The sequence below is a fragment of the Anarhichas minor genome, unplaced genomic scaffold, assembly GCF_050575085.1.
Source record: "Anarhichas minor isolate MPS153535 unplaced genomic scaffold, ASM5057508v1 ptg000047l, whole genome shotgun sequence".
Lineage (NCBI taxonomy): Eukaryota > Metazoa > Chordata > Actinopteri > Perciformes > Anarhichadidae > Anarhichas > Anarhichas minor.
Genome location: NW_027466493.1, coordinates 917,501 through 944,159, shown reverse-complemented (window position 1 = coordinate 944,159; position 26,659 = coordinate 917,501). Strand labels below are relative to the sequence as shown.

The 26,659-nt window shown below is 48.2% G+C and overlaps 1 protein-coding gene across 3 annotated transcripts in view; it reads right to left on the bottom strand.

The window, feature by feature from the left end:
• Positions 1-26,659, bottom strand: part of cdc42bpb (CDC42 binding protein kinase beta (DMPK-like)) — a 27,606-nt gene continuing 947 nt past the window's right edge. Inside the window, exons 2-39 of one of the 3 annotated variants that reach the window (XM_076112142.1) lie at positions 25,255-25,346; positions 24,561-24,644; positions 23,795-23,890; positions 22,128-22,276; positions 21,899-21,992; positions 21,612-21,812; positions 21,110-21,358; positions 20,500-20,734; positions 20,291-20,398; positions 20,023-20,156; positions 17,480-17,722; positions 17,273-17,383; positions 16,856-17,100; positions 16,399-16,504; positions 15,985-16,109; positions 15,779-15,884; positions 15,329-15,477; positions 15,144-15,241; positions 14,949-15,028; positions 14,219-14,263; positions 13,330-13,404; positions 12,978-13,049; positions 11,542-11,647; positions 8,510-8,646; positions 8,087-8,226; positions 7,681-7,762; positions 7,383-7,599; positions 7,230-7,292; positions 6,896-7,137; positions 6,451-6,805; positions 6,268-6,365; positions 6,099-6,183; positions 5,907-6,024; positions 5,709-5,826; positions 5,335-5,562; positions 2,921-3,029; positions 2,618-2,670; positions 1-679 (exon numbers count right to left, since the gene is read on the bottom strand). In XM_076112142.1, the coding sequence (XP_075968257.1) occupies positions 557-679; positions 2,618-2,670; positions 2,921-3,029; positions 5,335-5,562; positions 5,709-5,826; positions 5,907-6,024; positions 6,099-6,183; positions 6,268-6,365; positions 6,451-6,805; positions 6,896-7,137; positions 7,230-7,292; positions 7,383-7,599; positions 7,681-7,762; positions 8,087-8,226; positions 8,510-8,646; positions 11,542-11,647; positions 12,978-13,049; positions 13,330-13,404; positions 14,219-14,263; positions 14,949-15,028; positions 15,144-15,241; positions 15,329-15,477; positions 15,779-15,884; positions 15,985-16,109; positions 16,399-16,504; positions 16,856-17,100; positions 17,273-17,383; positions 17,480-17,722; positions 20,023-20,156; positions 20,291-20,398; positions 20,500-20,734; positions 21,110-21,358; positions 21,612-21,812; positions 21,899-21,992; positions 22,128-22,276; positions 23,795-23,890; positions 24,561-24,644; positions 25,255-25,346 (5,171 nt within the window). In that variant the 3' untranslated portion in view covers positions 1-556. The remainder of the gene's footprint in view (positions 680-2,617; positions 2,671-2,920; positions 3,030-5,334; positions 5,563-5,708; positions 5,827-5,906; positions 6,025-6,098; positions 6,184-6,267; positions 6,366-6,450; positions 6,806-6,895; positions 7,138-7,229; positions 7,293-7,382; positions 7,600-7,680; positions 7,763-8,086; positions 8,227-8,509; positions 8,647-11,541; positions 11,648-12,977; positions 13,050-13,329; positions 13,405-14,218; positions 14,264-14,948; positions 15,029-15,143; positions 15,242-15,328; positions 15,478-15,778; positions 15,885-15,984; positions 16,110-16,398; positions 16,505-16,855; positions 17,101-17,272; positions 17,384-17,479; positions 17,723-20,022; positions 20,157-20,290; positions 20,399-20,499; positions 20,735-21,109; positions 21,359-21,611; positions 21,813-21,898; positions 21,993-22,127; positions 22,277-23,794; positions 23,891-24,560; positions 24,645-25,254; positions 25,347-26,659) is intronic. The other 2 variants (XM_076112143.1, XM_076112144.1) reach the window with 2 other exon arrangements.

The following is a 26,659-nucleotide window of genomic DNA, read 5'->3' as shown; positions in this document are numbered from 1 at the left end:
TGACTCTTCAGATACTTTTATTGAGTTTCTGTTCCATAATTACAAAGATTCTTTAACTGGTGAAACAAAGCAGTAGTGTCTTCCCCCTCCCCCCCCCCCCCCCACGGGTGGGGGGGGGGGGGGTGCAACAGGAAAGATCATCACTGACACAAAATCAAAGATTATTTTTCTCCTAAAACAACAATATTGATGATGTGCAATTTAACAAAAGTTTAAAAATGAATTCATACAGTGTTTTTTCATCAGAGTGAGACCTCCGTCACCGTTAGCTCGGCAGCTAACGTCCTGCTAAAGCTTATCAACAACTTATTTAATAGAGAAGAAGAGGAGGCGATTGGTCCCTCAGAGCCAATCAGACTAAGGGTCACACACAGCAGCCATCAGCAGGGTTAAAACCAGGGGGCGGGGCTTCCCAGCAGGTCAAATCCAACAAAAATAAAAGCAGCTGGAAGCTCAGACTCACCCCGCCACAATAAAATCTAAACTCAGTCTGCAGACTGATTGGTTCATAAAACCCCTCCTCCCTCAGGGGGCGGGGTCACGCGGAGGCGGAGCCTCAGGGATCCATCTCCAAACCGTCCAATGTGAGCTGGCTGCGGTGGGGGGAGTTAGGACTGGGAGGGCTGCTGGGGTTAGAGCTGTTAGAGGGGGTCGAGTGTTTGGTGGAGTCCGAGTCCGGCTGAAGGGAGAGAGAGAGAGACACAGGTAGAGAGAGAGACAAGTAGAGCGAGAGAGAGACAGGTAGAGAGGTGGAGAGAAGTAGAGAGAGAGAGACGGGTAGAGAGAGAGAGAGAGAGAGAGAGAGAGAGAGAGAGAGAGAGAGAGAGAGAGAGAGAGAGAGACGGGTAGAGAGAGAGAGACGGGTAGAGAGAGAGAGAGAGACGGGTAGAGAGAGAGAGAGACGGGTAGAGAGAGAGAGAGACGGGTAGAGAGAGAGAGAGAGCGGTGGAGAGAGAGAGCGGTAGAGAGAGAGAGAGACGGGTAGAGAGAGAGAGACGGGTAGAGAGAGAGAGACGGGTAGAGAGAGAGAGAGAGCGGTGGAGAGAGAGAGCGGTGGAGAGAAGTAGAGAGAGAGACGGGTAGAGAGAGAGAGAGACGGGTAGAGAGAGAGAGAGACGGGTAGAGAGAGAGAGACGGGTAGAGAGAGAGAGAGAGACGGGTAGAGAGAGAGAGAGAGACGGGTAGAGAGAGAGAGAGACGGGTAGAGAGAGAGAGAGACGGGTAGAGAGAGAGAGAGAGACGGGTAGAGAGAGAGAGAGAGACGGGTAGAGAGAGAGAGAGAGAGAGACAGGTAGAGAGAGAGACAGGTAGAGAGAGAGAGAGAGCGGTGGAGAGAGAGAGCGGTGGAGAGAGAGAGAGAGAGCGGTGGAGAGAAGTAGAGAGAGAGACGGGTAGAGAGAGACGGGTAGAGAGAGAGAGAGAGAGAGAGACGGGTAGAGAGAGAGAGAGACGGGGAGAGAGAGACGGGTAGAGAGAGAGAGAGAGAGAGAGACAGGTCGAGAGAGACAGGTCGAGAGAGAGAGCGGTGGAGAGAAGTAGAGAGAGCGGTGGAGAGAAGTAGAGAGAGAGACAGGTAGAGAGAGAGAGAGAGAGACAGAGAGAGCGGTGGAGAGAAGTAGAGAGAGAGAGACGGGTCGAGAGAGAGAGAGAGAGACAGAGAGAGCGGTGGAGAGAAGTAGAGAGAGAGACGGGTAGAGAGAGACAGGTAGAGAGAGAGAGAGACGGGTAGAGAGAGACAGGTAGAGAGAGACGGGTAGAGAGAGACGGGTAGAGAGAGACGGGTAGAGACGGGTAGAGAGAGACGGGTAGAGAGAGAGAGAGACAGGTAGAGAGGTGGAGAGAAGTAGAGAGAGAGAAATGGGTAGAGAGAGAGAGAGACGGGTCGAGAGAGAGAGAGACAGGAGAGAGAGACAGAGAGAGCGGTGGAGAGAAGTAGAGAGAGAGAGACAGGTAGAGAGAGAGACAGGTAGAGAGAGAGAGAGAGACAGGTAGAGAGAGAGAGAGAGACGGGTAGAGAGAGAGAGAGAGACGGGTAGAGAGAGAGAGAGAGACGGGTAGAGAGAGAGAGAGATAAATACAGGTCAAAAGAGAGACAGGTGGAGAGAAAGACATGTAAAGTGTGTTAAACTTTGTCCTTCTATTTTGTAGTTCTGATATCTAACTCAGTGTTGATGGTAAATGTAGTCCATTCTGACCCACAGAAGAACTACAGGTTGGTATTTAATCTGGATCAGAACCACCTGACATCCCATAATATGAGACTGGAGGATGTTCTGGATGAGGAGTCAACAGAATACTCATTCACAGAGTGTTTTTGTGTGTCTGTGTATGTCTGTGTGTGTTTATGTGTGTGTGTGTTTATGTCTGTGTGTTTATGTCTGTGTGTGTTTATGTGTGTGTGTGTTTATGTCTGTGTGTTTATGTGTGTGTGTGTTCATGTGTGTGTGTGTTTATGTCTGTGTGTGTTTATGTGTGTGTGTGTGTTTATGTGTGTGTGTGTGTTTATGTGTGTGTGTGTGTTTATGTGTGTGTGTGTGTTTATGTGTGTGTGTGTGTGTTTATGTCTGTGTGTGTTTATGTGTGTATGTGTGTTTGTATGTCCGTGTGTGTGTGTTACCTCCAGGTCCTGGTCCAGTTCAGAGATGCTTCGAGATGAAGCTCCTCCAAAATCTGAACCAATAAACACAGATTAAATGACATCACATCTCAGCGCGTCAATATAATATATTATTATCTATATATAATATATTATTATCTATACATTATATAATATTATATATAGATAATATATAATATTGACGTGCAAAAAATACCTGAAAGTTCTGTACAGTCCTGTACAGGTGTCTGTGTGTGTGTACAAGTACAGGTGTGTGTACAGTTGTGTGTATTTACAGTTGTGTGTGTGTGTACAGGTGTGTACCTGAGGCTGTGCGTGTGATGTGTGTCTTGCTCCTCTGTTGCCGGGAGATACTGGACAGTGGGCGGGGCTTATCTTTAACTGGGTCATCCTGAGAGGAATGCATCACACTCTATACACACACACACACACACACACACACACACACACACACGAATATAAAACAAGAGTTATAGATATAACTAGGGTTCTATGAATCCTGGATGACTGATTGAGCCCGGCCCCGAGGAACCAGCGCCCGGCCCCGACGAACTCTCAAGTTGTTCAGATGAACTACTAAGGGCTTCTGCAGCAAGGACTCATGGAAGATGTAGTTTCTGGCGTCGGGACATTATAGACTACAGTTCACCACACTGTTACTGATTCAGCACCAGGTGAGTGAAGTCGTGAGCAAAGACAAGAAGCGGCGTGAGAGGACAGGAAGTGGAGTAAAAGGACAGTATGTGGTGTGAAAGGAAAGGAAGTGGAATGAAAGGATAGAAAATGGAGTGAAAGGACAGAAAGCGGTGAGAAAAGACAGGATGTTAGAGCCATATTTTTAGTTCAGTGTGCTTTGTTGCCACTGATAATAATAAAATAATAATATAATCCTGCGGGCTTAATCATATTATTCCGGGCGAAAGTACAAAAGTTTGCCGCGCTTCTCCTCACACAGCGTTGCCAACACCTGCGCAAAAAATACATCAAAACGTGCGGCCTGATCGGGAATCGTGTGCTATCGATTTTCTAGAGATTCGCCCAGCGGTTTTCCCGAAAATCGGAGCAAAATTTCTCCATTGACTTGAATGGGGTTTCGGCGTGAAGAGAGCTAAAAAACACTTAACTTTGGGCCCATATTGACTAGCCGTACATTAACGTAGAAACATGATTCAAAGTTTAAAACATAGACAAAACGCTGCACTTTATTGAGCCAAATGGACATTTTGATAGCGAGCACAGTTTTCATGAAGTCACAGATTAAGTTTCAGGAACATTTTGGGTCTGTTTCAGATTTTATAATGGGTGTGTATTGCGCAGCTCGTTAAGAGCTAGAGTGAGAGCATAACTGTCAGAGTGGAGCAGAGCAGGAAAATATTCTGTGATTTTTCCAAACAAATTGCTCCAGCTCCCACAATTTTTACTGTTTATACACCATTTTTGGCCCAAAAGCTTGGAAATCTGCTGTCGCACATTTGGCTCAAAGAGCCACAGAGCGACATGAACTCCAACCAACTGCTCCATTAGACTCCATGTTAAATCTGACCACTCATTTCTCAAAGAAAGCCGACGTTACCAGTTTTGTCTATTGCTCTGGAGCTCACATTATTAACACCACAAACATAAAAAACACATCAGCGCGTTCGACAGTCTTATCTTTCTCACGGTATCCGTATTTTGGCACTCAGACTCCTGCTTTTTGTTAAAAGGAGTTAGGGGTTTTGTTCAAAATCACTGATTACTGCAACGTTTCTTAATCAGTCTGTGCGTCCTCACCATGGCAACCAGTTACACACACACACACACCTTGGAGATGTTCAGTCAAAGGCATTGTTAGACCTCCTGTCCGTCTGTCTGTCTCTCAAACATTATGATTATGTCTCCTCTCCTCTCTCGCACACCCAGTCCCACCCTTTCAAAATAAAAGCCCCATGGATTAACTTGATCTTTACATGAAGCTCAGAATGAGGTTCATGTAAAGAAATGTTAAGTTCAAGTTTTTCCATCACAAATACAGAATGTAATTTCCAAAAGCTTCTCAAACAAAGATGAATATGTTCAGTACAGAACAGGATGTTCAGTCCAAGAGTATGAATCTAAAATGCAGAAAAGAGAGAAGCGATATCTCAATCGAACCTCAACGACACTACCGGTAACACTGGCGTGTGTATATATTGTGACGTCTTCGGGCAGTAGAGGCCACAATGTCAACATTTATTGTGGAATTCTTTTGTTTTGATGACAAATCATAATTTTTAATTTTGCTAATATATTTGTATGATCTAAACACATTCCTTTGATTTATGAATGGAAGTTAAATTCGTATTCTGAATAATAATTTTTCTTTGGGAACTTTTGTTATTAATGAGGATCAGCTGGGATAAGAGGAAGAGGTGGGACCGAGTCTCGGGTTGTCTTTCCTCGGTGTAGAACGGGGCATCGGCAGTCTTTGACCTCACTTTAGACCGATTATATGTTGTTGTTAATAAGTTTGTTGAAAATGAAAATAAATAAATCAAATAACAGCAATGGAATCAGCGTCTGCAGATTCATCATTTGGACGGTTTAACGTGCCAGTCGAGAAACGGAGTATAGAAGAACAAAGAACAGGCCACCACACGGGAGACCACTGTAGACCAGGCAGGAGACAAGTGGTCAAGTGAAGGAAAGGAGAGGAGAGGTAGAGCAGGGGTGAGGGAGACAGAGAGAAGCTGGCCTACCATTCCCAGAGAGGAGGTTGAGGGAGAGGAGGAGGAGGAGGAGGAGGAAGGCTGCAGGAGGCTCTGCTGGGAGGAAGAAGAGGAGGCGTCTTTCTGCAAGAAGGTGCCGGCCGACGCCGACGTCATGTGATAGACATGCTCAAAGTTGGAGGGGGGAGAGATGAGGGAGTGACGGAAGGAGGAGGGGGAGGGGGATGGAGAGGGGGAGAGGGAGATGACATCACCAACCTGAAGATCAGGGGGGAGGAGGAAGGTGAGACAGGGGGAGGAGAGAAGAGAGGAGTCAGTGTGATGGACAGAGCTGTCGGAGGGGAGAGGAGGTGAGGGAGAACATGCCGGCAGGAGGAGACGGTGGAGCAGGGAGGAGGAGTTACCAGAGGGAGGTCCATGAGGACCTGCATGCCGTCTCCTGGTCCCATGTGGGCCACGTGGTTAAAGTTTGTGGGATTAGAAATCATCTTTGATCTGAGCTCCGGATCCCTGAGCATCTCCCTAAAACAACACACACAATAACACACATTAATACACATTTATTACACACAATAATTAATACACATGAATGAAAGAGTCACCTCCTCTGCTGAAGCCGCTCCTCCTCTGGAACCTTAAACAGGAACTTCCTCTTGCTACGCGTTCGAACCATTAACTTCCTGCTCTGGTCCGAGGTCTCCGGGATGGTAAGGTCTCCCTCTGAGGACAGACAGGTAGAGATGGGTGAGCTTCAGGACCCTGAAGTAGTGAGACAGGTCCAGGTGAGTCCTTACCTGACGAGGTGTTGCTGAAATAGATCAGACGAGGAGGTTCTGAGCTCAGCAGATTTAAGGTTCCTTCAACATTCAGAGGGCGGATCTGAGGACAGAGACTGTGATGTCATTGACTGCTGCTACACTGCGATTGGCCGGTTCCCAGCAGTGCCGAGCTGTGATTGGTTACCTTGCGGAGGGAGATGGTCTGGACCCACTCTGCAGTGTGAATATCGAAGACGTCGAGTCCGTATTCACTGTAGACCGTCAGGTGGGAGGAGTTGGAGCCTGGAGAGACAGACAGGTGTTGATGAATACCTAGAACCTGGTTCCACATCAGGTGACGGTCTATGAACTGGTGTAAGTAACGTACTGCATGCCAGCGGCGTGGCGGGCCACATCAGCTCCTGGGTTCTGGACCGGCGGCCCTGTCCGTCCACGTAGATGCCAAGCTGGCTGAAGCAGAGCAGCGACTCGGTGGATCCCACCTCCAGGGCGTGCAGGGCGTCCAGGGGCTGCTGGGCCAGGAAGGCCAGCGACGGGTCGGCCGGGCTCACCAAGCTGATGGGGGACGACTCCCCCTGCAGGGCCAGCAGAGCGAAGCCCGAAGGATAACCGACGCACAGCCGCTCCCTCACCATGCCCAACCACTGCACCGTGCCCGGAGCCTGCACCTCCCACAGCTTCTTATGGTGGGGCTTCGCCCGGGTGATCTCGTAGCACAGAACCTGGAGGATCAGAACCACAACGTTAGAACAGGAGCAGAACCGTAGCGAGGTGGTTTTCACCGTCCTGGTCCCGTCCTCCAGAATCCTGACCTGACGTTTGACGGCAGCCAGCAGGCAGGCGGGGCCTCCGGGTCGGAGCACCCCGGTGGTCAGAGCCTGGCAGCATTTGGTCTCCGTCAGCTTGATGTCGAAGGCTCCCTCGGCTCCCTCCAGCGCCCCCCAGTGGTGGAGGTGAACGTGACGATTCCGACCACAGAGCAGAGCGACGATCTTCTCCTTCGGGATCAGATCGATCTGATAAACCTTCTTACTGTCTGCTGCTCGCACGATCACTGGAGGGAGAGCGAGAGAGAGACAGACAGCGAGAGGTGAGACATGAATCGATTATCAACAGTCCAAATGTCCGTCTGTCCGCCTGTCTCACCGTCTCTGGTGACCTCCACCACAAACAGTCCGTCTTCGGTTCCCAGAGCGATCCTCTCCCGGTCTGTAGGGACAGGAAACATATATTCATCAGTACTAGTACTCAGTACACAGTGTGTCAGTAGTAGTATCAGTAGTAGGAGTAGTCGCTGACCGAGCACAGCAGCAGACAGCGTGGTCTTGATGAGGGGCAGCGAGGCGTCGTAGGCCTCGTGCAGGACGTGGACCTGTTGGTTCTTCAGGAGGTTCTTGGTCAGGATGCTCTGCAGACCCTCCAGGATCCGGACCCACTTCCTCTTTTCCACCTCACTCTCCGCCAGCACCAGCAGAGACAGCGCCGACAGCTGAGAGATCAGCTGTGACGACGTCACCTGATCGTGGCAAAAACAAAGGATAGGGGTCACATGGAGGTCAGAGGTCAAACAGCGAGAGGTCACAGGAGATCTACCTACCCTGAAGATGCAGGGGATGTCCTTCCTGGTGGCGTGGATCACATCAGAATCCAAGACGGAGCTGACGGAAAACTCCTCGTCTCTGGAACACACGAGAACAAGTTAAAGGATTATCTGGGCAACTGTGGCTAAGTGGGTAGCAGGGCCGACCTTCCATCAGAGGATCGGCGGTTCGATCCCCGGCTCTGGCTCGCATGTCGATGTGTCCTTGAGCAAGACACTTAACCCCAAAATTGCTCCCGTTGCTCCCTACGGTGTAGAAATGTGATTGAATCTGAATTGTAAGTCCCTTTGGATAAAAGCGTCTGCTAACTGACTGTAATGTAATCTTATCTTAATATCAATAAACCAGAATGATCAAATCTAACCCTAAACCTTCTGTAGACTACAGAGTGCTGACAGTCACCTGAGATCCAGCACCAGACTGGCCCCCACCCCCGGCTGGGTGGACTTCCCCTCTGGGACATCGTAGAGGAACAGTTTACAGTCGGAGACCAAAGCGAAGGCTCGCTGCCAGCCCTTCTTCACGCCGCTGGGCTTTGGGATCTGAAAGAAAGACGGCAGCAGTTACCCTGACGTAGCCTTTGTAGGCGGTGCCTATACCTCATGACCTCATCTCTTACAGACGTAGCCTTTGTAGGCAGTGCCCATACCTCATGACCTCATCTCTTACCCTGACGTAGCCTTTGTAGGCAGTGCCCATACCTCATGACCTCATCTCTTACCCTAATGTAGCCTTTGTAGGCAGTGCAAATACCTCATGACCTCATCTCTTACCCTGACGTAGTCTTTGTAGGCGGTGCCGATGCCTCATGACCTCATCACTTACCCTGACGTAGCCTTTATAGGCGGTGCCGATGCCTCTCTGGACGTCGATGCCCTGCGGCCTCTTGGCGTGCTCTGCTGGGATTGGACAGACCAGGGGGGCGTGGTCTTTACAGGAAACATGGCAGATGAAGGAGCACACTGAGGAGAGACAGACAGAGTCAGGACCTTTGTGTTGACTAGTCTGGAACAAATAACTATATCTTATCAGCCTTTCAGGACCCGTTGCCGTCTAACCAGGAAACAAACAGTCCGACAACATTACATTACATTACAGTCATTTAGCAGACAATTCAGATTCTATCACACCGTAGGCACAGCTACGGGAGCAATTTTTGGGGTTAAGTGTCTTGCTCAAGGACACATCGACATGCGACTAGCGGAGCCGGAGATCGAACAGCCGATCCTCTGATTGAAGGACGGCCCTGCTCTCCACTTAGCCACGGTCACCCAACATTTCAGTTGGATCTGGTCTACCTGCTAGGAGGAGTACATCGGTGTATAAAGCATGTAGTTTCCTGTTGCCAGTAGCTGGCGCTATGAATATGGGTCAATGTTGGAGTGGAGATGTCTTCAGGACTGGACTCTGATCCACGTTACGGCAACATGGTTCTAAGAAAACTGAAAAGCTTCACAGTTTAGCATCACAAAGGTCTTAAGACTGTGCTGACCAAAGTCGATCCGGTGAAATCTGTAGCAGGAGTTAATTAAAGTGCCTGGAAATGGCCCAAAACATCACATTCAATTCAAAATGGCCGACTTCCTGTTGGGTTTTATGTTTTACCTCCAGAGGCTTTTTTGGGCGTCTCCACATGTTATGTCGACCAAATTTCATACATCTAGGTGCCACACCCATGATTAAAACCCATAAAACATAAATCTTCACTACTTCTGTTGCAAGTACAAAGTGTTTTACGCTTTTGAGCTCCTTTAGCCGCTCAAACATGAGATTCACTAGAAGAAGAATTATGAACAGAGATTCCAATGGTAACATTAGCGTGAACCAGGGGCGTCGTTAGGCCTATTTTAGGGGGGCTTCTGGTTTGTATGTTTTCTCCCCCTTCAAATTACAATCCAATAGCCTATCATCATACTTAACGATATAAACCCCGGGCACTAGGACCTTGGGGACGCTGCTGCGCTGGCTTTCTCACTCTGCCAAGTAACGTCTCTCGTCAACGACAACCAGGATTATAGCCAAGGAGTTTAGCTCAAAGTAAATGATGCACGGAGTGAAATTGTAAGTACAGGTAGTTACAGAATGAATCTGCAGTTGTTAACGATTGTTACCTGCTTAAATTTAGGTTTACTTGAGGCAAATGAAAGGGAATATTGTAGTGGGCTATGTTAACACTAAGCTAGCTAGCTATTGTGTTAGAAGCTGTCTCCAGTGAGCAAGAGTGTGAACGAGCGAATTCTAAATACAATAAATAACTATCGACATCTCTCTATTCTTTGCATTAATATATCTCTCTAGTATTTCGAAACAATAATATCAGTCCCTATAGAACGTTGTTGTTTATAATCACTGCTAGTGAACACTAAATGTCATAGTGTCCCTCATAACGCTATTGTACCGCTATATCATCCAATTCATTGACCAGATATAAGAAGATTCCTTCCATTTCAGCCCATCATACAATATTTCCATCCATCCATCCATTTTCCTCCGCTTATCCGGGGTCGGGTCGCGGTGGCAACAGGCCAAGCAGGCTGACCCAGACTTCCCTCTCACCGGCAACATGTTCCAGCTCATTCTGGGGGATCCCGAGGCGTTCCCAGGCCAGCTGGGAGATGTAATCCCTCCAGCGTGTTCTGGGTCTTCCCCGGGGTCTCTTCCCAGTTGGACGTGCCTGGAAAACCTCCAGTGGGAGGCGTCCAGGAGGCATCCTAATTAGATGCCCGAACCACCTCAGCTGACTCCTTTCGACGCGAAGGAGTAGCGGCTCGACTCCAAGCTCCCTCCTGATGACCGAGCTCCTTACCCTATCTCTAAGGCTGAGCCCGGCCACCCTACGGAGGAAGCTCATTTCGGCCGCTTGTAGCCGCGACCTTGTCCTTTCGGTCACGACCCAGAGTTCGTGACCATAGGTGAGGGTAGGAACGTAGACCGAGTGGTAAATTGAGAGCTTTGCCTTCCGGCTCAGCTCCCTCTTCACCAAGACGGTCCGGTGCAGCGCCTGCTTTACTGCTGCAGCCGCACCGATCCGTCTGTCGATCTCCCGCTCCATCTTACCCTCACTCGTGAACAAGACCCCGAGATACTTGAACTCCTTCGCTTGAGGTAGGCACTCCGTCCCCACCTGGAGGGAGCAATCCAGTACAATCCATACAATATTTATCATTCGATAATTAAGATGTGTTTTTTGATTTTTGTTATTCATGTTTTTTTTCCATTGAATGGTATATTTGACACTGAACTAGTTCATCTTTATCTCAGTGATAGTGTCCAAATGAGCATAAAATATCACTGGTATGTAAAAACTACACGGACAACAAGATAGATGTAAATGTTGATCAACATCTTAATCCCTTCTGCTCATAATAAAACAAGTAAACAACTCAAAAGTTGACACTGTCAGGTCCATTCTCCATCCATTGTGTGCGGTCCCTTTAAGAGTTAGGATTTGGGAGTGACGCGGATATGAAAGCTAGTTTATCCGTCTTTCCTTTACAAGCAGGAAAATTATTTGTCTCTTTATTTGAGAAAAGTTAATATTTGTGTTGTCAAATTTCACTATAACCCTGAAATTCTGTCTCTTGTGTTATCATATACTGAATGCAAGCAAAACTACAGAGCAAAATCACACTCTTTCTGATTGAACCAATCTATGAGCTGTCTGAACCAATGGATATCCACGGCCCCAAATGGGCCCCAAAAAAATTGACGCGTGCTATGCGCGCAAACATGCCCCTCCCCTTGGGGCTAAGCCCCCCCTTTCCTTGAATCCTAGAAACGCCCCTGGCGGGACCAACTTTCATTCTTAATTGTGTCATAATTTTTAGAGATTAAGATAATAAGAAGGTGTTGTGTACCTTCACAGGCGTATCCCTGTCTGAGGAGTCCCACCATCAGTGAGGTGCAGTGTGTGCACTGAGTCGGACTGGAGAAGGTCTTGATGCTCAGCTGGTGAGCTTTGGGCTGTGAACACACCACACAAACATGATCAATATGACACTCGCACAAAGACAAAGATGCTATTGGAAGAAAAGTTTGAAGACCAGTAAAAGATTCAGAAACATCACGTTACAGACTGGATTACTGAACTACCGCAGTCCATCTGGACCAGTTAACTACTCCACTCATCTCTCTGGACAGATACTACAGTGTTAAACCCACATTACACTCCACATCCAACAGGGTCTGCTAGGGTGTACATATGTCTGACAGGGTCTGCAAGGGTCCGCTAGTTCTGCCAGGGTCCCACTAAGGTCAGTGGTACCGCTAGCGTCCCACAGGGACCGCTAGGGTCTGCTTATATCCACCAGGGTCCGCTAGGGTTTGCGAAGCTCCACCAGGGTCCGCATAGATCCACCAGGGTCCGCTAGGGTTGGCGAAGCTCCACCAGGGTCCGCATAGATCCACCAGGGTCCGCTAGGGTCGGCGAAGCTCCACCAGGGTCCACTAAGGTCGGCACAGGTCCACCAGGCCGAGGATCGAACCACCGATCCTCTGATTGAAAGAAGGCCTCACTTGGGTTGGCGAAGGTCCACCAGGGTCCGCTTGGGTTGGCTAAGGTCCACCAGGGTCCACTTGGGTTGGCAAAGGTCCACCAGGGTCCGCTTGGGTTGGCGAAGGTCCACCAGGGTCCGCTTGGGTTGGCTAAGGTCCACCAGGGTCCGCTTGGGTTGGCTAAGGTCCACCAGGGTCCGCTTGGGATGGCGAAGGTCCACCAGGGTCCGCTAGGGTTGGCAAAAGGGCGGCTGTGGCTAAGTGGAGAGCAGGGCCTTCTTTCAATCAGAGGATCGGTGGTTCGATCCTCGGCTCTGGCTCCGCTAGTTGCATGTCGATGTGTCCTTGAGCAAGACACTTAAGCACAAAAATGTCTCCCGTAGCTGTGCCTACGGTGTAGAAATGTGATAGAATCTGAATTGTAAGTCGATTTGGATAAAAGCGTCTGCTAAATGACTGTAATGCAAAGGTCCGCTTGGGTTGACGAAGGTCCACCAGGGTCCGCTAGGGTTGGTGAAGGTCCACCAGGGTCCGCTAGGGTTGGCCATGGTCCGTCATCAGAGAGTGTAGGCATAGGTTTTGTTTCTCCACTTTGTTGTGACTTAGCAGACACGTATGCTTGAAGCGTCTGCACATGTAACGTATCCTCCAAGCGGACTCCAGGAGGTAGTAAGAACAGAACTACTACACTATCGTGGTGTCCGCAGCTGTCCGTGTCAAAGGCTTCACTGGTACCACACTTTATTTAGTATTCCTACCCCCTACAGGTGACATCTCACCTGGGGAAACAGTAGCGTACCTTTAGTGTGGTCAGTGCTGAGCTCTGGTAGGTGGGGGAGGGGCTCGCTGGGACTGACGCAGCTTTAACTTCCTGTTGAAACAAACGGGACAAGACTCAGGTAAGGACAGGTAAAGGATCAGTCACGATTCTCTGAGTCCACAATTCAACTTCACCATTCGATTTCCAATTGAAACTTGCTTTTCTGGCCTGTCATTTACATTTTTAAATACCTGTATAACAGAAGCTACGAGGTACCAGATTTTTGTTGAAGAGAAAAAATACTTGTGAGAAAAGACCATCCTGCTTTGATTCATAATTGAGATGGTGACGCCCTTATCACATACGTGGAGGATCCGTGTTTGCGACTGACCTCGTGTTCGGAGGTGGTGGAGGGTGAAGGGGGCGTGGTCTCTGATTTCAGGGGGGTGGAGTCTATGTCTGCGGTCTGCAACGTCAAAGAGAGGAAACATTGAACATCACTGTTGACACACTTCAACATGTATGAAAACCTCTCAGTCCAACTGTGTTTCTACTGATGACTGAGTTTATTAAGTAAACACTGAGTTCTCCTGAAATTACAGCTCAGTATTAAATCATTGTGAAGGAAAGGTTATAGTTCATTGCAAACATTATTTATACATCACATTTATATCCGGCTCAGTGAAACATGGACGTACAGACAACTATCACTGGATTACTGTGATACTGATTAGACGTTTATTGTGGATGGACCTCAGTGATAATATGAATATGTTTCATGTTTCACTGATTCATGAACTAGAGAAAGAGGGAGAGTTTTTACTCTGATTCCCTTCCTGCAGTAGCTCTGTGGCGCCCCCCTGTGGAGGCTTCTGTCTGTTACAGACCAGAGCCACAGGATGTTTATTTATTCATTGAAATAAATAGATGTGACCTGGTAGTTTCACTGAAGAAGACCATGGGATTTGGTCAAAAGCTCTATAAGTAGCGAACAAGCTAATATTTCACCAGATAGCAGTAAAATGTAGCCAAATCTTCAGTGATGGGATCCTTTAGTGTCTGCTGATTGGCTGAACAACCCGCTGATGTTCCTGAGAGCCAATCAAGTGAAAGGTGGCTAAACAGGTGTGAGGTCATTGGAGTTAAAGGAGTCTAGCTACTATTAGCACAAAGCTAGCAGCAACAACTGAGGTTAGATCTGACAGCTAGCTGCCCCGGAGGATTGTGGATAAGGGTATCGGTATGCAGGGGATTGTGGGTAACATGGCAGATGAACTTACGTCTTCCCAGAGAGCGAGCAGCGAGGAGGAGGAGCAAACTGACGCCTCCATGTAGCAGAGAGAAACAAACAGCTTCAGAGACTACACCTGAGTGACATCATCATCATCATGTGACATCATCATCATCACGTGACATCACGTGACCTGCTGCTTGGTGAGTTCCGGGGTTAAATACCAGGTACTCTTCATATGTTCCCGTTATAAGAGTTGTAATATTGTTACTAGGGGGAGGAATATTCAGAGAAAAAAATATCTCTGAATTTACTAAATTAATGTCGTAACTTTATGGGAAAAATACTTGAATATTCTCTGAGATTAAACTCACAAAATAATTCAGAAAATAGTTGTAAAAATAGTTTTTTTTCACTCACTTTGGACGGTTTGATCAACCTCATCACAACACTGGTAACTGTAATTCTAACAGTATTTACTTTTGTTCATAACATGAAAGAGAAAGTGTTTATGTATCTCTGATTATTACCCCCCCCCATCAGGATGTGATTCACAGGTAGTAAAGTCAACAACAACAAGAGATGTTTCACATCCTGTTTGTCTTGTGACACCTTTAAACTAATTATCCTAGCAACAGCTGGTCTCAGGTTTAATCATCACGTGACCCCTTTTGGAGGCCCTGGGCCTCAGGTTGAGAACCACTGTATTAAGAGGTCACAAGGAAAAGAGGCTTGAGACAACCGAGCAGACAGACGGGTGAGACAGACAGGTGACTCACTCTGAAGGTGAGGTCAGGAGCCAAAGGAGACGTGTTGAAATATTCAAATATAGAGTCCTGGAAGTCTGGAAGCTTCAGACCTGCAAAGAACCAGATTAGAGGTGAACACCTGAATGAGGTCATTTGGTTAGTTTTACCTGAGGGACCGCGTACAGGACCATGAACTGAACCCTGAGGGACTCCAGGTGGTCTCACCTTTGTCAGAGCGGGAGCGGCTGTCCTCCATGTCTTTCTTCAGACTCTCCACCTGCTCCCCCATCTCCCGACTCCTCTCCTCCGACTCCTTCAGCTTACTGCAGACAGACAGACAGACGGACAGACAGGTGAGGAGACAGGCAGGTGAGGAAGGAGAAGCTGTTGTTCTCTGTGTGACCTCTGACCTCTCCAGGTTGATGTTGGCAGCTTTGACTTTGCGCAGCTCCTCCTGAACCAGCTGCTTGGCTCTGATCTCTGCATCCAGAGCCGACTGGAGCTCCAGACGAGCTGACATGTCCAACTTCTGACTGCGACGCACCTTCCACAGGGGGTCCTACGAGGGGGGGGGGGGGGGGGGCAGAGACAGTCAGTGGTACTGATGGAGAACATCTACAGAGCCCAGCAGATTTTTATTTGGATTTTATGTAATAGACCAACACTAAAAAGACAAAGATGGTAAAGTGAAATGAAAAAACAATAACACAGTGCTACTCCTGACCCAGGGACCCCTGAGACAGCAAGCTGAAAACTTTTGTGAAAGAATTCCAGGCTCTCCGGGTTTGAAAGGTGCGTGGGATCTGTGGTGTTGCTACTGGTTCCAGAACTGGTTCTGTATGTATGTGTGTGTGTGTTACCAGAGGTCTTGTTCCTAGACTGGAGCTGCGCAGTGTTTCCAGCTCCTCCGTCATCTTGGTAGCCAGAGCCTGAAGGTAGCCTCGAGCATCCTTCTCATCGCTCACCCTGAACACACAGACACATGTTAGTAACACAGAGCACGTCCTCCTGGTCCACCAGACACACATGTTAGTAACACAGAGCACCTCCTCCTGGTCGGACTCACCACTGGATGATCTCTGCAATCTGAGCCTCCCAGTGAGCCACGCTCTCTTTCTTAGACGACAGGTCCTGCAGGTCGTCCTCCAGCTGACGGTTCTGAGCCGTCAGTTGATCCACAAATGAACACAGCTAAGAGAAAAGTAGTGTTACTAACTGATCATGTGCAGTCACAATATTTCATATATTTAATTAATGGACTACTTTAAGTCAGGACTACCGTACGTCAAGACTACGGCCCTTCGAGACTACCGCACTTCAAGACGACTGCACTTCAAGACGACTGCACTTCAAGACTTCGGGAACTGTACTTCAGTACTTGATGACTACAATACTTGACTTCAATACGTCAGTACTTGAGGACTACAATACTTGACTTCAATAATCAGTACTTCAGAACTTGAGGACTACAGTACTTCACCTTGTCAGTTTCAGCCGTAAGTTTGCGGTTTTCTTCTGTCAGAAGGTTTTTCTCTCGTTCAGATTTCTCCTTCAGAGCTGAAACAGCTTCATCCATCTCTGCTTGTCTGCAGGAACAAAACAAAACCTGTGTCAGGACTCACCTGACCCTCATGCTGACTTGGTTCAGGACTCACCTGACCCTCTTGCTGATCTGGTTTAGGACTCACCTGACCCTCTTGCTGACCTGGTTCAGGACTCACCTGCCCCTCTTTCTGACCTAGTTTAGGACTGAACTGTGTCTCAAGACTCACTTGCCTCTTTTCCTGACCTGGTTCAGGACTCACATGCCCCTCTTGCTGACCTGGTTCAGGACTCACCTGCCCCTCTTGCTGACCTGGTTCAGGACTCACCTGCCCCTCTTGCTGACCTGGTTCAGGACTCACCTGCCCCTCTTGCTGACCTGGTTCAGGACTCACCTGTCCCTCTTGGCCTTGTCCAGCTTGTCTCGTAGCTGCAGCAGCTCCTTGTTGGCGGCGAGCTGCACCCCCTCGGACTCGTGCAGGTCTTTACGGAGGTTTTTGATCTCGGAGGAGTGGGAGGAGTCTCTCCTCAGCAGCTCCTCCTCGTAGAACAGGATCTTCGTATCGAGATCTGCCTTCAGACGGGACAGCTCCTGCTGAAACTCCGCCCCCCCGGCTACTGCCCCTCGACCCTGCTGAGACTGAGACCAGATCCAGGACCACAATCACTCACTTCTGTTAATTTAGTAAGAACCAGTTTGAGTTTTAGAGTGTCACCATTAATTGATTGATTGATTGATTGTGTGAGGGTCAAAGAGGGTCCTCACAAGTGCAGAAGTACAAACATGCTTGTGTGTGTGTGAGACCTCTGACCTTCAGCTTCTGCAGCTCTGTCTCCAGCTGTTTGGTGTAAACCTCACTGTGCTCCCTCAGCTTCCTCTCCTTCTGCGCCTCCGCCTTCGCATCGTCCAGCTGAGCCTCCAGCTGACAAACACATACAAGGCTTTTATTGTAAAGGAGAGGAAGTGACTGATGGTGAGAAGTCCCCCGGGGGTCATGGGGCTTAAATCTTTCTCTCACCTCCTTGCGGTTCTTCTCTGTCTTGCGGATCTCCTGTCTCATGGCGTCCATCTTCTGCAGGAGGGTGTCCATCTCCTCCTCTTTGTCCCTGAGCTGACGGGACAGACGCTGTTTGGAGGACCGCAGGTCGGCCATCCTCTCCGACAGGTCTGAGAACTCCTGCAGGGCCAACTTCCTCTGAGAGTGAGCCTCCTTCAGCTCCTTCGTCTGACTCCTCAGACGCTCCAGAGAGTCCGCCAGCTGCTGCTCACAGGAGGAGACCAGGTGTGGTTCAAGACACAGCTGATACTGGACTAGTCACATTCAGGTGGGGGGGGTCATGTTCAAAACCAGAGACCACTTCCAGGAATGAGCTCGACCAAATCACCATATAATATATATACAATGTAGTTTGTTGAACCTGATCCTAATGGACCTGAGGATACTTAGACCTGATCCTAATAGACTTGAGGATACTTGACCCTGATCCTAATAGACCTGAGGGTACTTAGACCTGATCCTAATAGACTTGAGGATACTTGACCCTGATCCTAATAGACTTGAGGATACTTGACCCTGATCCTAATAGACCTGAGGATACTTAGACCTGATCCTAATAGACTTGAGGATATTTGGACCGGATCCTAATGGACCTGAGAATATTTGGACCAGATCCTAATGGACCTGAGGATACTTAGATCTGATCCTAATGGACCCGAGGATACTTAGATCTGATCCTAATGGACCCGAGGGTACTTACACTTGATCCTAAAGGGCCTGAGGATACTTGGAGCTGATCCTAAAGGGCCTGAGGATACTTGGACCGGATCCTAATGGACCTGAGGATACTTGGACCGGATCCTAATGGACCTGAGGGTACTTAGACCTGATCTTAGCTGAGCCACTTACAGTGGGGAAAAAAAGTATTTAGTCAGCCACCAATTGTGCAAGTTCTCCCACTTAAAAAGATGAGAGAGGCCTGTAATTTTCATCATAGGTATACCTCAACTATGAGAGACAAAATGAGAAAAAAAACAAATCCAGAAAATCACATTGTCTGATTTTTAAAGAATTTATTTGCAAATTATGGTGGAAAATAAGTATTTGGTCAATAACAAAAGTTCATCTCAATACTTTGTTATATACCCTTTGTTGGCAATGACAGAGGTCAAACGTTTTCTGTAAGTCTTCACAAGCTTTTCACACACTGTTGCTGGTATTTTGGCCCATTCCTCCATGCAGATCTCCTCTAGAGCAGTGATGTTTTGGGGCTGTTGCTGGGCAACACGGACTTTCAACTCCCTCCACAGATTTTCTATGGGGTTGAGATCTGGAGACTGGCTAGGCCACTCCACGACCTTGAAATGCTTCTTACGAAGCCACTCCTTCGTTGCCCGGGCGGTGTGTTTGGGATCATTGTCATGCTGAAAGACCCAGCCACGTTTCATCTTCAATGCCCTTGCTGATGGAAGGAGGTTTCCACTCAAAATCTCACGATACATGGCCCCATTCATTCTTTCCTTTACACGGATCAGTCGTCCTGGTCCCCTTGCAGAAAAACAGCCCCAAAGCATGATGTTTCCACCCCCATGCTTCACAGTAGGTATGGTGTTCTTTGGATGCAACTCGGCATTCTTTCTCCTCCAAACACGACGAGTTGAGTTTTTACCAAAAAGTTCTATTTTGGTTTCATCTGACCATATGACATTCTCCCAATCCTCTTCTGGATCATCCAAATGCTCTCTAGCAAACTTCAGACGGGCCTGGACATGTACTGGCTTAAGCAGGGGGACACGTCTGGCACTGCAGGATTTGAGTCCCTGGCGGCGTAGTGTGTTACTGATGGTAGCCTTTGTTACTTTGGTCCCAGCTCTCTGCAGGTCATTCACTAGGTCCCCCCGTGTGGTTCTGGGATTTTTGTTCACCGTTCTTGTGATCATTTTGACCCCACGGGGTGAGATCTTGCGTGGAGCCCCAGATCGAGGGAGACTATCAGTGGTCTTGTATGTCTTCCATTTTCTAATAATTGCTCCCACAGTTGATTTCTTCACACCAAGCTGCTTACCTATTGCAGATTCAGTCTTCCCAGCCTGGTGCAGGTCTACAATTTTGTTTCTGGTGTCCTTTGACAGCTCTTTGGTCTTGGCCATAGTGGAGTTTGGAGTGTGACTGTTTGAGGTTGTGGACAGGTGTCTTTTATACTGATAACGAGTTCAAACAGGCGCCATTAATACAGGTAACGAGTGGATGACAGAGGAGCCTCTTAAAGAAGAAGTTACAGGTCTGTGAGAGCCAGAAATCTTGCTTGTTTGTAGGTGACCAAATACTTATTTTACCGAGGAATTTACCAATTAATTCATTAAAAATCCTACAATGTGATTTCCTGGATTCTTTCCCCCCATTCTGTCTCTCTTAGTTGAAGTGTACCTATGATGAAAATTACAGGCATCTCTCATCTTTTTAAGTGGGAGAACTTGCACAATTGGTGGCTGACTAAATACTTTTTTTCCCCACTGTATATGTACTTGGGTAGACCAGAGAACAGTATCAGTGATGAGAACTACCTTGTGGACTTCTTCTTTCTCCTGTCTCAGGGTCTTCACCTGCCTCTCCAGGGTCTTCAGTTTGGAGGCGGAGCTCTCGTAGTCCTGTCTGAGTGTGACCGCCTCCTCCAGCTGGTGCTCCAGCCTATCAGAGTCTACCACAGAAGAGGGGCGGGGCTTACTCACCTGATGGATATTGATGCTGAACATGACCAAAGATTGAATCTGAAGTCATTAATACTGCTGCTACTAGTACTGCTGCTCCTAATACTACCACCACCACTCTGACCTGCCAGCTTCTTCTTCAGCCGTTCAATCTCCTCGTTGAGCTTCTTGATCTCTTTGTCTCGGGTCAGAGTTCCTCCTCGAGTTGGAGCCTGGAGGGCCTGAGTGGACTCTGCAGATACAGAGGTCCGAGGTCAGGAGTACTACATCCAATAAATACTTCAGTCCTGTACACTTTAAACACACTGTTTAAACTCTGTCTGTCTGTCTCACCCTGCAGTTTGCGGTTCAGCTCCTGTTTCTCCTGCTCCAGTCGGCGGATCCTCCTCTCGAAGGCCTCGACCTCCTGACCTCCTCCTCCTCCTCCCACCTCCTCCTGACGGAGGCCAAGTCCCGTCTGGCTGACGGAGCTGCGGTCAGCAAAGCAGCTGTCGGTGGTGTAAGTGAAGCCGACGAAGGGGAGGTGCTGACCAGTGAAACCAGTGTGAGACATGGGAGGGGTGATGTCCTGCAGGAGAAACACTGTTAGACTGGACCACCTTTATATTCTGGAGTGTGCATGAGAACGTCGACAGGTCTTTACCGGTCTTTAAGGGTCTTTAATGTGGACCGGACCACAATGACTAGAGGAAGGACCTTAAAGACTAGGGACTGGACCTGAACAACTAGAGGCAAGGTCTGAAAGACTAGAGGCAGGACCTGAGAGACTAGAGGCAGCACCTTAAAAACTAGAGACCTTAAAGACTACAGGCAGGACCTGAGAGACTAGAGGCAGGGCCTTAAAGGACAAGAGACAGGACCTGAATGACTAGAGACCTGAATGACGAGACTGACGGGTTAATAAGCGGAACACCTGTACAACGTGACTACTTTTCGTCCTCACCGGGTTCTTGAGGACGTCGTCGTCCACGTCGAAGTTGGAGGTGTCGGTGGGCGAGGACACGTCGGGGATGTACGGGGCCTCGGCCGACCGGATGTTGTCCCAATCGATCCCGCTGAAGAATGGGTGGCTCTTGAAGTCGGAGATCCCGTTGGCGCCGAGTCGGTGTTCCCTGGAGCACAGCAGGCTCTGGATCAGGTCCTTGGCGTCCTCGGACACGTCGGCCACGTGAGACGGGAACTGGAAACGCTCCTGGAGACAAAGAGGGAAGTAAAGAGGACAGAAATGGAGACTAGTCCACTGAGACCAGTCCAGATTTAGAAGACAGGAAGTAGGACGAGAGCCAAGAGACAGACGACCTGGAAACGGCTTAGATTCAGTATTCTGGCTCATTGTTGGTCAGAGAAATCCTGAAAGAACTTCATCAGACCAAAGTCTCACAGCTTTTCTTATTTTGACTTAATTTAGAGTTAGTTTGAAGTGAATCCACAGACTGAACTCTGACCTCGTGGTTCATGATCTTGCCGTAGGTTTCCACTAGAGACTCGGCGTAGAACGGCGTTTCCCCGTAGAGCATCTCGTACATGCAGACTCCCAGAGACCACCAGTCACACTCCGGTCCGTAGCGGCCCATCCCGTCCTCCATTGCCTGCAGGATCTCTGGGGAGATGTAGTCTGGGGTCCCCACGGCCACAGAAGACTGCACCTGCATCGCAACCAGGGACACAGAGTCCTTAAGTCTGTCCCTGGAGGACTAAAGTCAACGTAATAACGAGAGTGTTGGTGTGTTACCGTGCCGTCCTCCATCATCCGGAGACAAGACCCGAAGTCAGCGAGGCGGATGTGACCGTTAACATCCAGCAGGACGTTGTCTGGTTTAATGTCTCTGTGACATTAAGTGACCATTAAAACAGATTAAATAACCATTAAAACACATTAACTAACCATTTAAACACACTAAATAACCATTAAAACACCTTCAGCCTCCACATTCCCCCAGTGATCCCAGTAGAACCAGTACCTGTGGATGTAGTGCTGCTGGTGGATGGAGTGGACGGCGAGTACCATCTCAGCCACATAGAACTTGGACATGTCCTCTGGAAGACGATCTTCAAACTTACTGAGCAGAGTCAGCAGGTCCCCGCCCACGTAGTAATCCATCACCAGGTACTACCAGGAGACAACAGATCAATACCAACCAATAACAACTCAGTGATCATTTATACTCAGTTATAGAGCGACTGTGGCCAAGTGGAGAGCAGGGCCGTCCTTCAATCAGAGGATCGGCGGTTTGATCCCCGGCTCCGCTAGTCACATGTCGATGTTTCTTGAGCAAGATACTTAACCCCAAAATTGCTCCCGTAGCTGTGCCTACGGTGTAGAATGTAGGGCTGCAACTAACGATTATTTTAATAATCTATGAATCGGATATTAATGGGCCAAAAAAGGCGAGTGAATAAAAACGTGTCTTTAGTTTTGCAAACTATACCACCCCTGCTTTACTACTGTTATTAACGAGCTAACGCTAACTTGTCAAGCTGGATAACGAGTAAACACCAGCACCAGAAGAGCTACTGGAGGGACGTTACGTTCCTCACTTCAAAACGGAACAAAAGTAGGATTCTGTAGTGACTAACCCTGCTGTTGAACATCCTTCCTCCTCATCAAGGACTCCAACATGTTTACGTTTTAGGTGCTGAATCATCACCGTGGTGCTCCCGTGCCATGCCATGTCGCTTTTGCATATCTTGCAATTAACACACTTTTTCGATTTATTTAGTGTGAAATGCTCCCACACCTTGGATGACTTCGCCCCAGCGCGATAGCCTATCAGCGTTGAGATGTTTCTCCTGTCATCACTGACTGCCGTTGTTGAATCAGGAAATAAATACTGTAGCCGTCTGTGTTCACCCAGAGCTCTACGATACCTCATATCAATAGAGACCGGACCAAACTATGTGTATAAATGTGTGTGTGTAAACCATATGGTACAAACAATGAATAGATGCTGCCGTATTTATGTCTAGATGACGTTATTCTGAGTGTTGGTGGAGCTGCTACAATGTTAGCATAGCCTAGCACCGATCCGTCTGAGCTCCATTGAGAAGACAAGTAGCCTACAAATCGGCATCATCACGTAGTTATTTCGGAGTCCCTTTTTGTCGGTTTATTGCCGTTAAATCACAGCCAAATCAGTTTATTTGGGGCTCATACAGCTGTAGCAAACAGCGACGTGTGGCTTGATAGACACAGTGAATACACTTCGATAAAATTAACAGAGCTCCTCTGGACAATGTTATGAACCAGACATGACGGCGTTTAGTTTCCCGGGATATCTGTGACTTTTTTTATACTCAAACATCTCCGCGACTTATTGAGTGGTGTAATAATCGCGCGACACAACGAATCGATAATGAAATCCGTTGCCAACTCTTTTAATAATCTAAGTTTATCGATTTTATCGATTCGTTGTTGCAGCCCTAGTAGAATGTGATAGATACTGAATTGTAAGTCGCTTTGGATAAAAGCGACTGCTAAATGACTAATGTAATAATCACCAACCAATCAATCAATCACAGAGCGTACCCCTAACCTAGTAGTAGTACCGGTAGTACCAGCAGCAGTAGTACCGGTAGTACCAGCAGCAGTAGTACCGGTAGTACCAGCAGCAGTAGCACCAGTACTGACCAGGTAGTTGTCGTCCTGGAAGGCGTAGTGCAGCGTTGTGATCCACTGACTGTCTCCTTTCACTAGAACGTCCCGTTCTTCTCTGAAACACGCCGTCTGAACACAGAACATGTTTACATGTTAAATACAACACGCTAACATCCAGAAAACTATCACATGTTGGAACAAACATGTTAACATCATCCACGTTAGGTCGAACACGCCTGGACCAGAACTGGACTGAAGATGGAACCAAGCTCTAAACTCACCTGCATATGTAGAATAGAACGCGGGGAACGTCTGTAATGCGCGGGGAACGTCTACCATGCGCGGGGGAACGGATGCCATGCGCGGGGGAACGGATGCAATGCGCGGGGGACGTCTGTTATGTGCGGGGGAACGGATGCCGGGAACGGGGGAACGGATGCAATGCGCGGGGGACATCTGTCATGCGCAGGGGACGGATGCAATGCGCGGGGGACGGATGCAATGCGCGGGGGAACGTCTGTCATTCGCGGGGGAACGTCTGTCATTCGCGGGGGAACGGATGCAATGAGCGGGGGAACGGATGCAATGAGCGGGGGAACGGATGCAATGAGCGGGGGACGTCTGTTATGTGCGGGGGAACGGATGCCGGGAACGGATGCTGGGAACGGGGGAACGGATGCCGGGAAGGGGGGAACGGATGCCATGCGCGGGGAACGTCTGTCATGCGCGGGGGACGTCTGTCATGCGCGGGGGACGGATGCCATGTGTGGAGAACCAATAATTGTGATCAATAACTCACCTCCGCTCTCTTTAACATCTCCCACTTATTGAGGATCTTCATGGCGTAAACTCTCTCTGTGTGCTTCATCTTCACCACAGCAACCTGAGAGAGACATTCAGGTTCAGGGAAACGTTACAGACGTTGTTTTTCTTCTCGTTGACATGAAGTCTGTTCAAACAGGTTATTAAACTCTGAGTCAGACTTTACCTCAGAGCCACGCCTGTACCACACACACACCTGTACCACACACACACACAGCTGTCTATAGAGACCTCTGTGTGTGTTTATATACTGAGGCAGCAGGAGGGTGTGGCTTCGACACACCTTTACCTCTGGTATGTGGACAATGGGCGCGCACACACACACAACACACAGAGTTTTTTATGAGATTATGGAATATTTTCTGAACTTTTCTTCTGGAATTGATGCATTTTGAGTCACAATATCAAACGGAGAAGGGGGAAGAGGAAAAGGAAGAGGAGGAGAAGGAGACATGAGGAGTTAAGAAGAGGAGAAAGAGGAGAAGGAGGAAGAGGAGGAGAGATGAGGAGTTAAGAAGAGGAAAGGCTGTAAAGAAGATGGAGGGTCTTTTTCATTTCCTAATGTTGTGCCTCGTGGCTTCTGTTCTTTGCGTCTTAGTCCCTCCCACTATGAGAACAGAGGAGAGAGGAGACGAGGAGGAAACATGCCTTGAACAAACAGGAAGTCATACCTCTCCAAAAGCTCCTCGTCCAATCACCTTCAGCATCTCAAAGTCATCTCTGTGCAGCCGCATGTCCTTCACTGTGGTGGTGAACGGCCTCACTGAGGACAGAGACCACCTGTTATTACACTGTTAATACACTGGTATTACACTCATATTAATATATATTATTACAAGTTATTACAGTTTGTTATTATATTATTACACTGTTATTACACTATTATACGCATATTAATAGTATTATTACACAGTTATTACACTCATTAATAGTACTATTACAATGATATACTATTACACACAAACAGAAATGAATGAAGATGTAATGAAGCTTAATCTGTAGTTGATAAGTGTAACAGACAGAGGACAATGATGATGACGATCATAGAAACTAAATCTATCACAGTGACATCATTGGATGTCGCATGTGCACAGATTGTAAAGCCCTCTGAGGCAAATTTGTGATTTTGGGCTGTACAAAATAAATTTAATTTAATTGAATTATTGGGCCTCACCATGTGCCTATTTGAACAAAGACAAAAACTCGGGCCTGCTTGTTCAGCCAAAAGCCTGATTTGAGTTGAAGACTTCTATGCCGCGTTCTCTCCCCGTTAACGTCAACTTTGTGCCGGTTATAAGAAAGAAGAATAGTTTATCTGCTGACTAGAAGGACCACGTCGACCATTAAGAAGTCATCTCACAGTAAGAGGTTTAGGTTGGTGTCTGGGCAGACTGAGGTCATTGTGTGTTTATTACCTTGTTACTGTGTTGTTATAACGTGTTGTGTTTATGCTCTGACGGCTGAATCCCGTTATACTGTGTATTGAATACTGGTACAACCGTGGTGAGATACATCAGTCACTGCTAGTGGAGCTGGAGATTCCATCGGAACATGAAGACCCCCCCAACCCCCCGTGAAAACCACCTAAACCTCCACGAAGTCCACCCGACCCTCCTTGAAGTCCACCCGACCCTCCACGAAGTCCACCCGACCCTACACGAAATCCACCCGACCCGCCACGAAATCCACCTGACCCGCCACGAAATCCACCCGACCCGCCACGAAGTCCACCTAAACCTCCATGAAGTCCACCCGACCCTCCATGAAGACTACCTGACCATCCACGAAGTCCACCTAAACCTCCATGAAGTCCACCCGACCCTCCTTGAAGTCCAACTATTCCTCCATGAAGACCACCTAAACCTCCATGAAGACCACCTAAACCTCCATGAAGACTACCTGAACCTCCATGAAGACTACCTGAACCTCCATGAAGTGTCCACCTGAACCTCCATGAAGACCACCTGAACCCCAATGAAGACCACCTGACCCCCCATGAAGACTACCTGAACCCCAATAAAGACTACCTGAACCCCAATAAAGACTACCTGACCCCCTCTGGGTGGACCCCTGTGT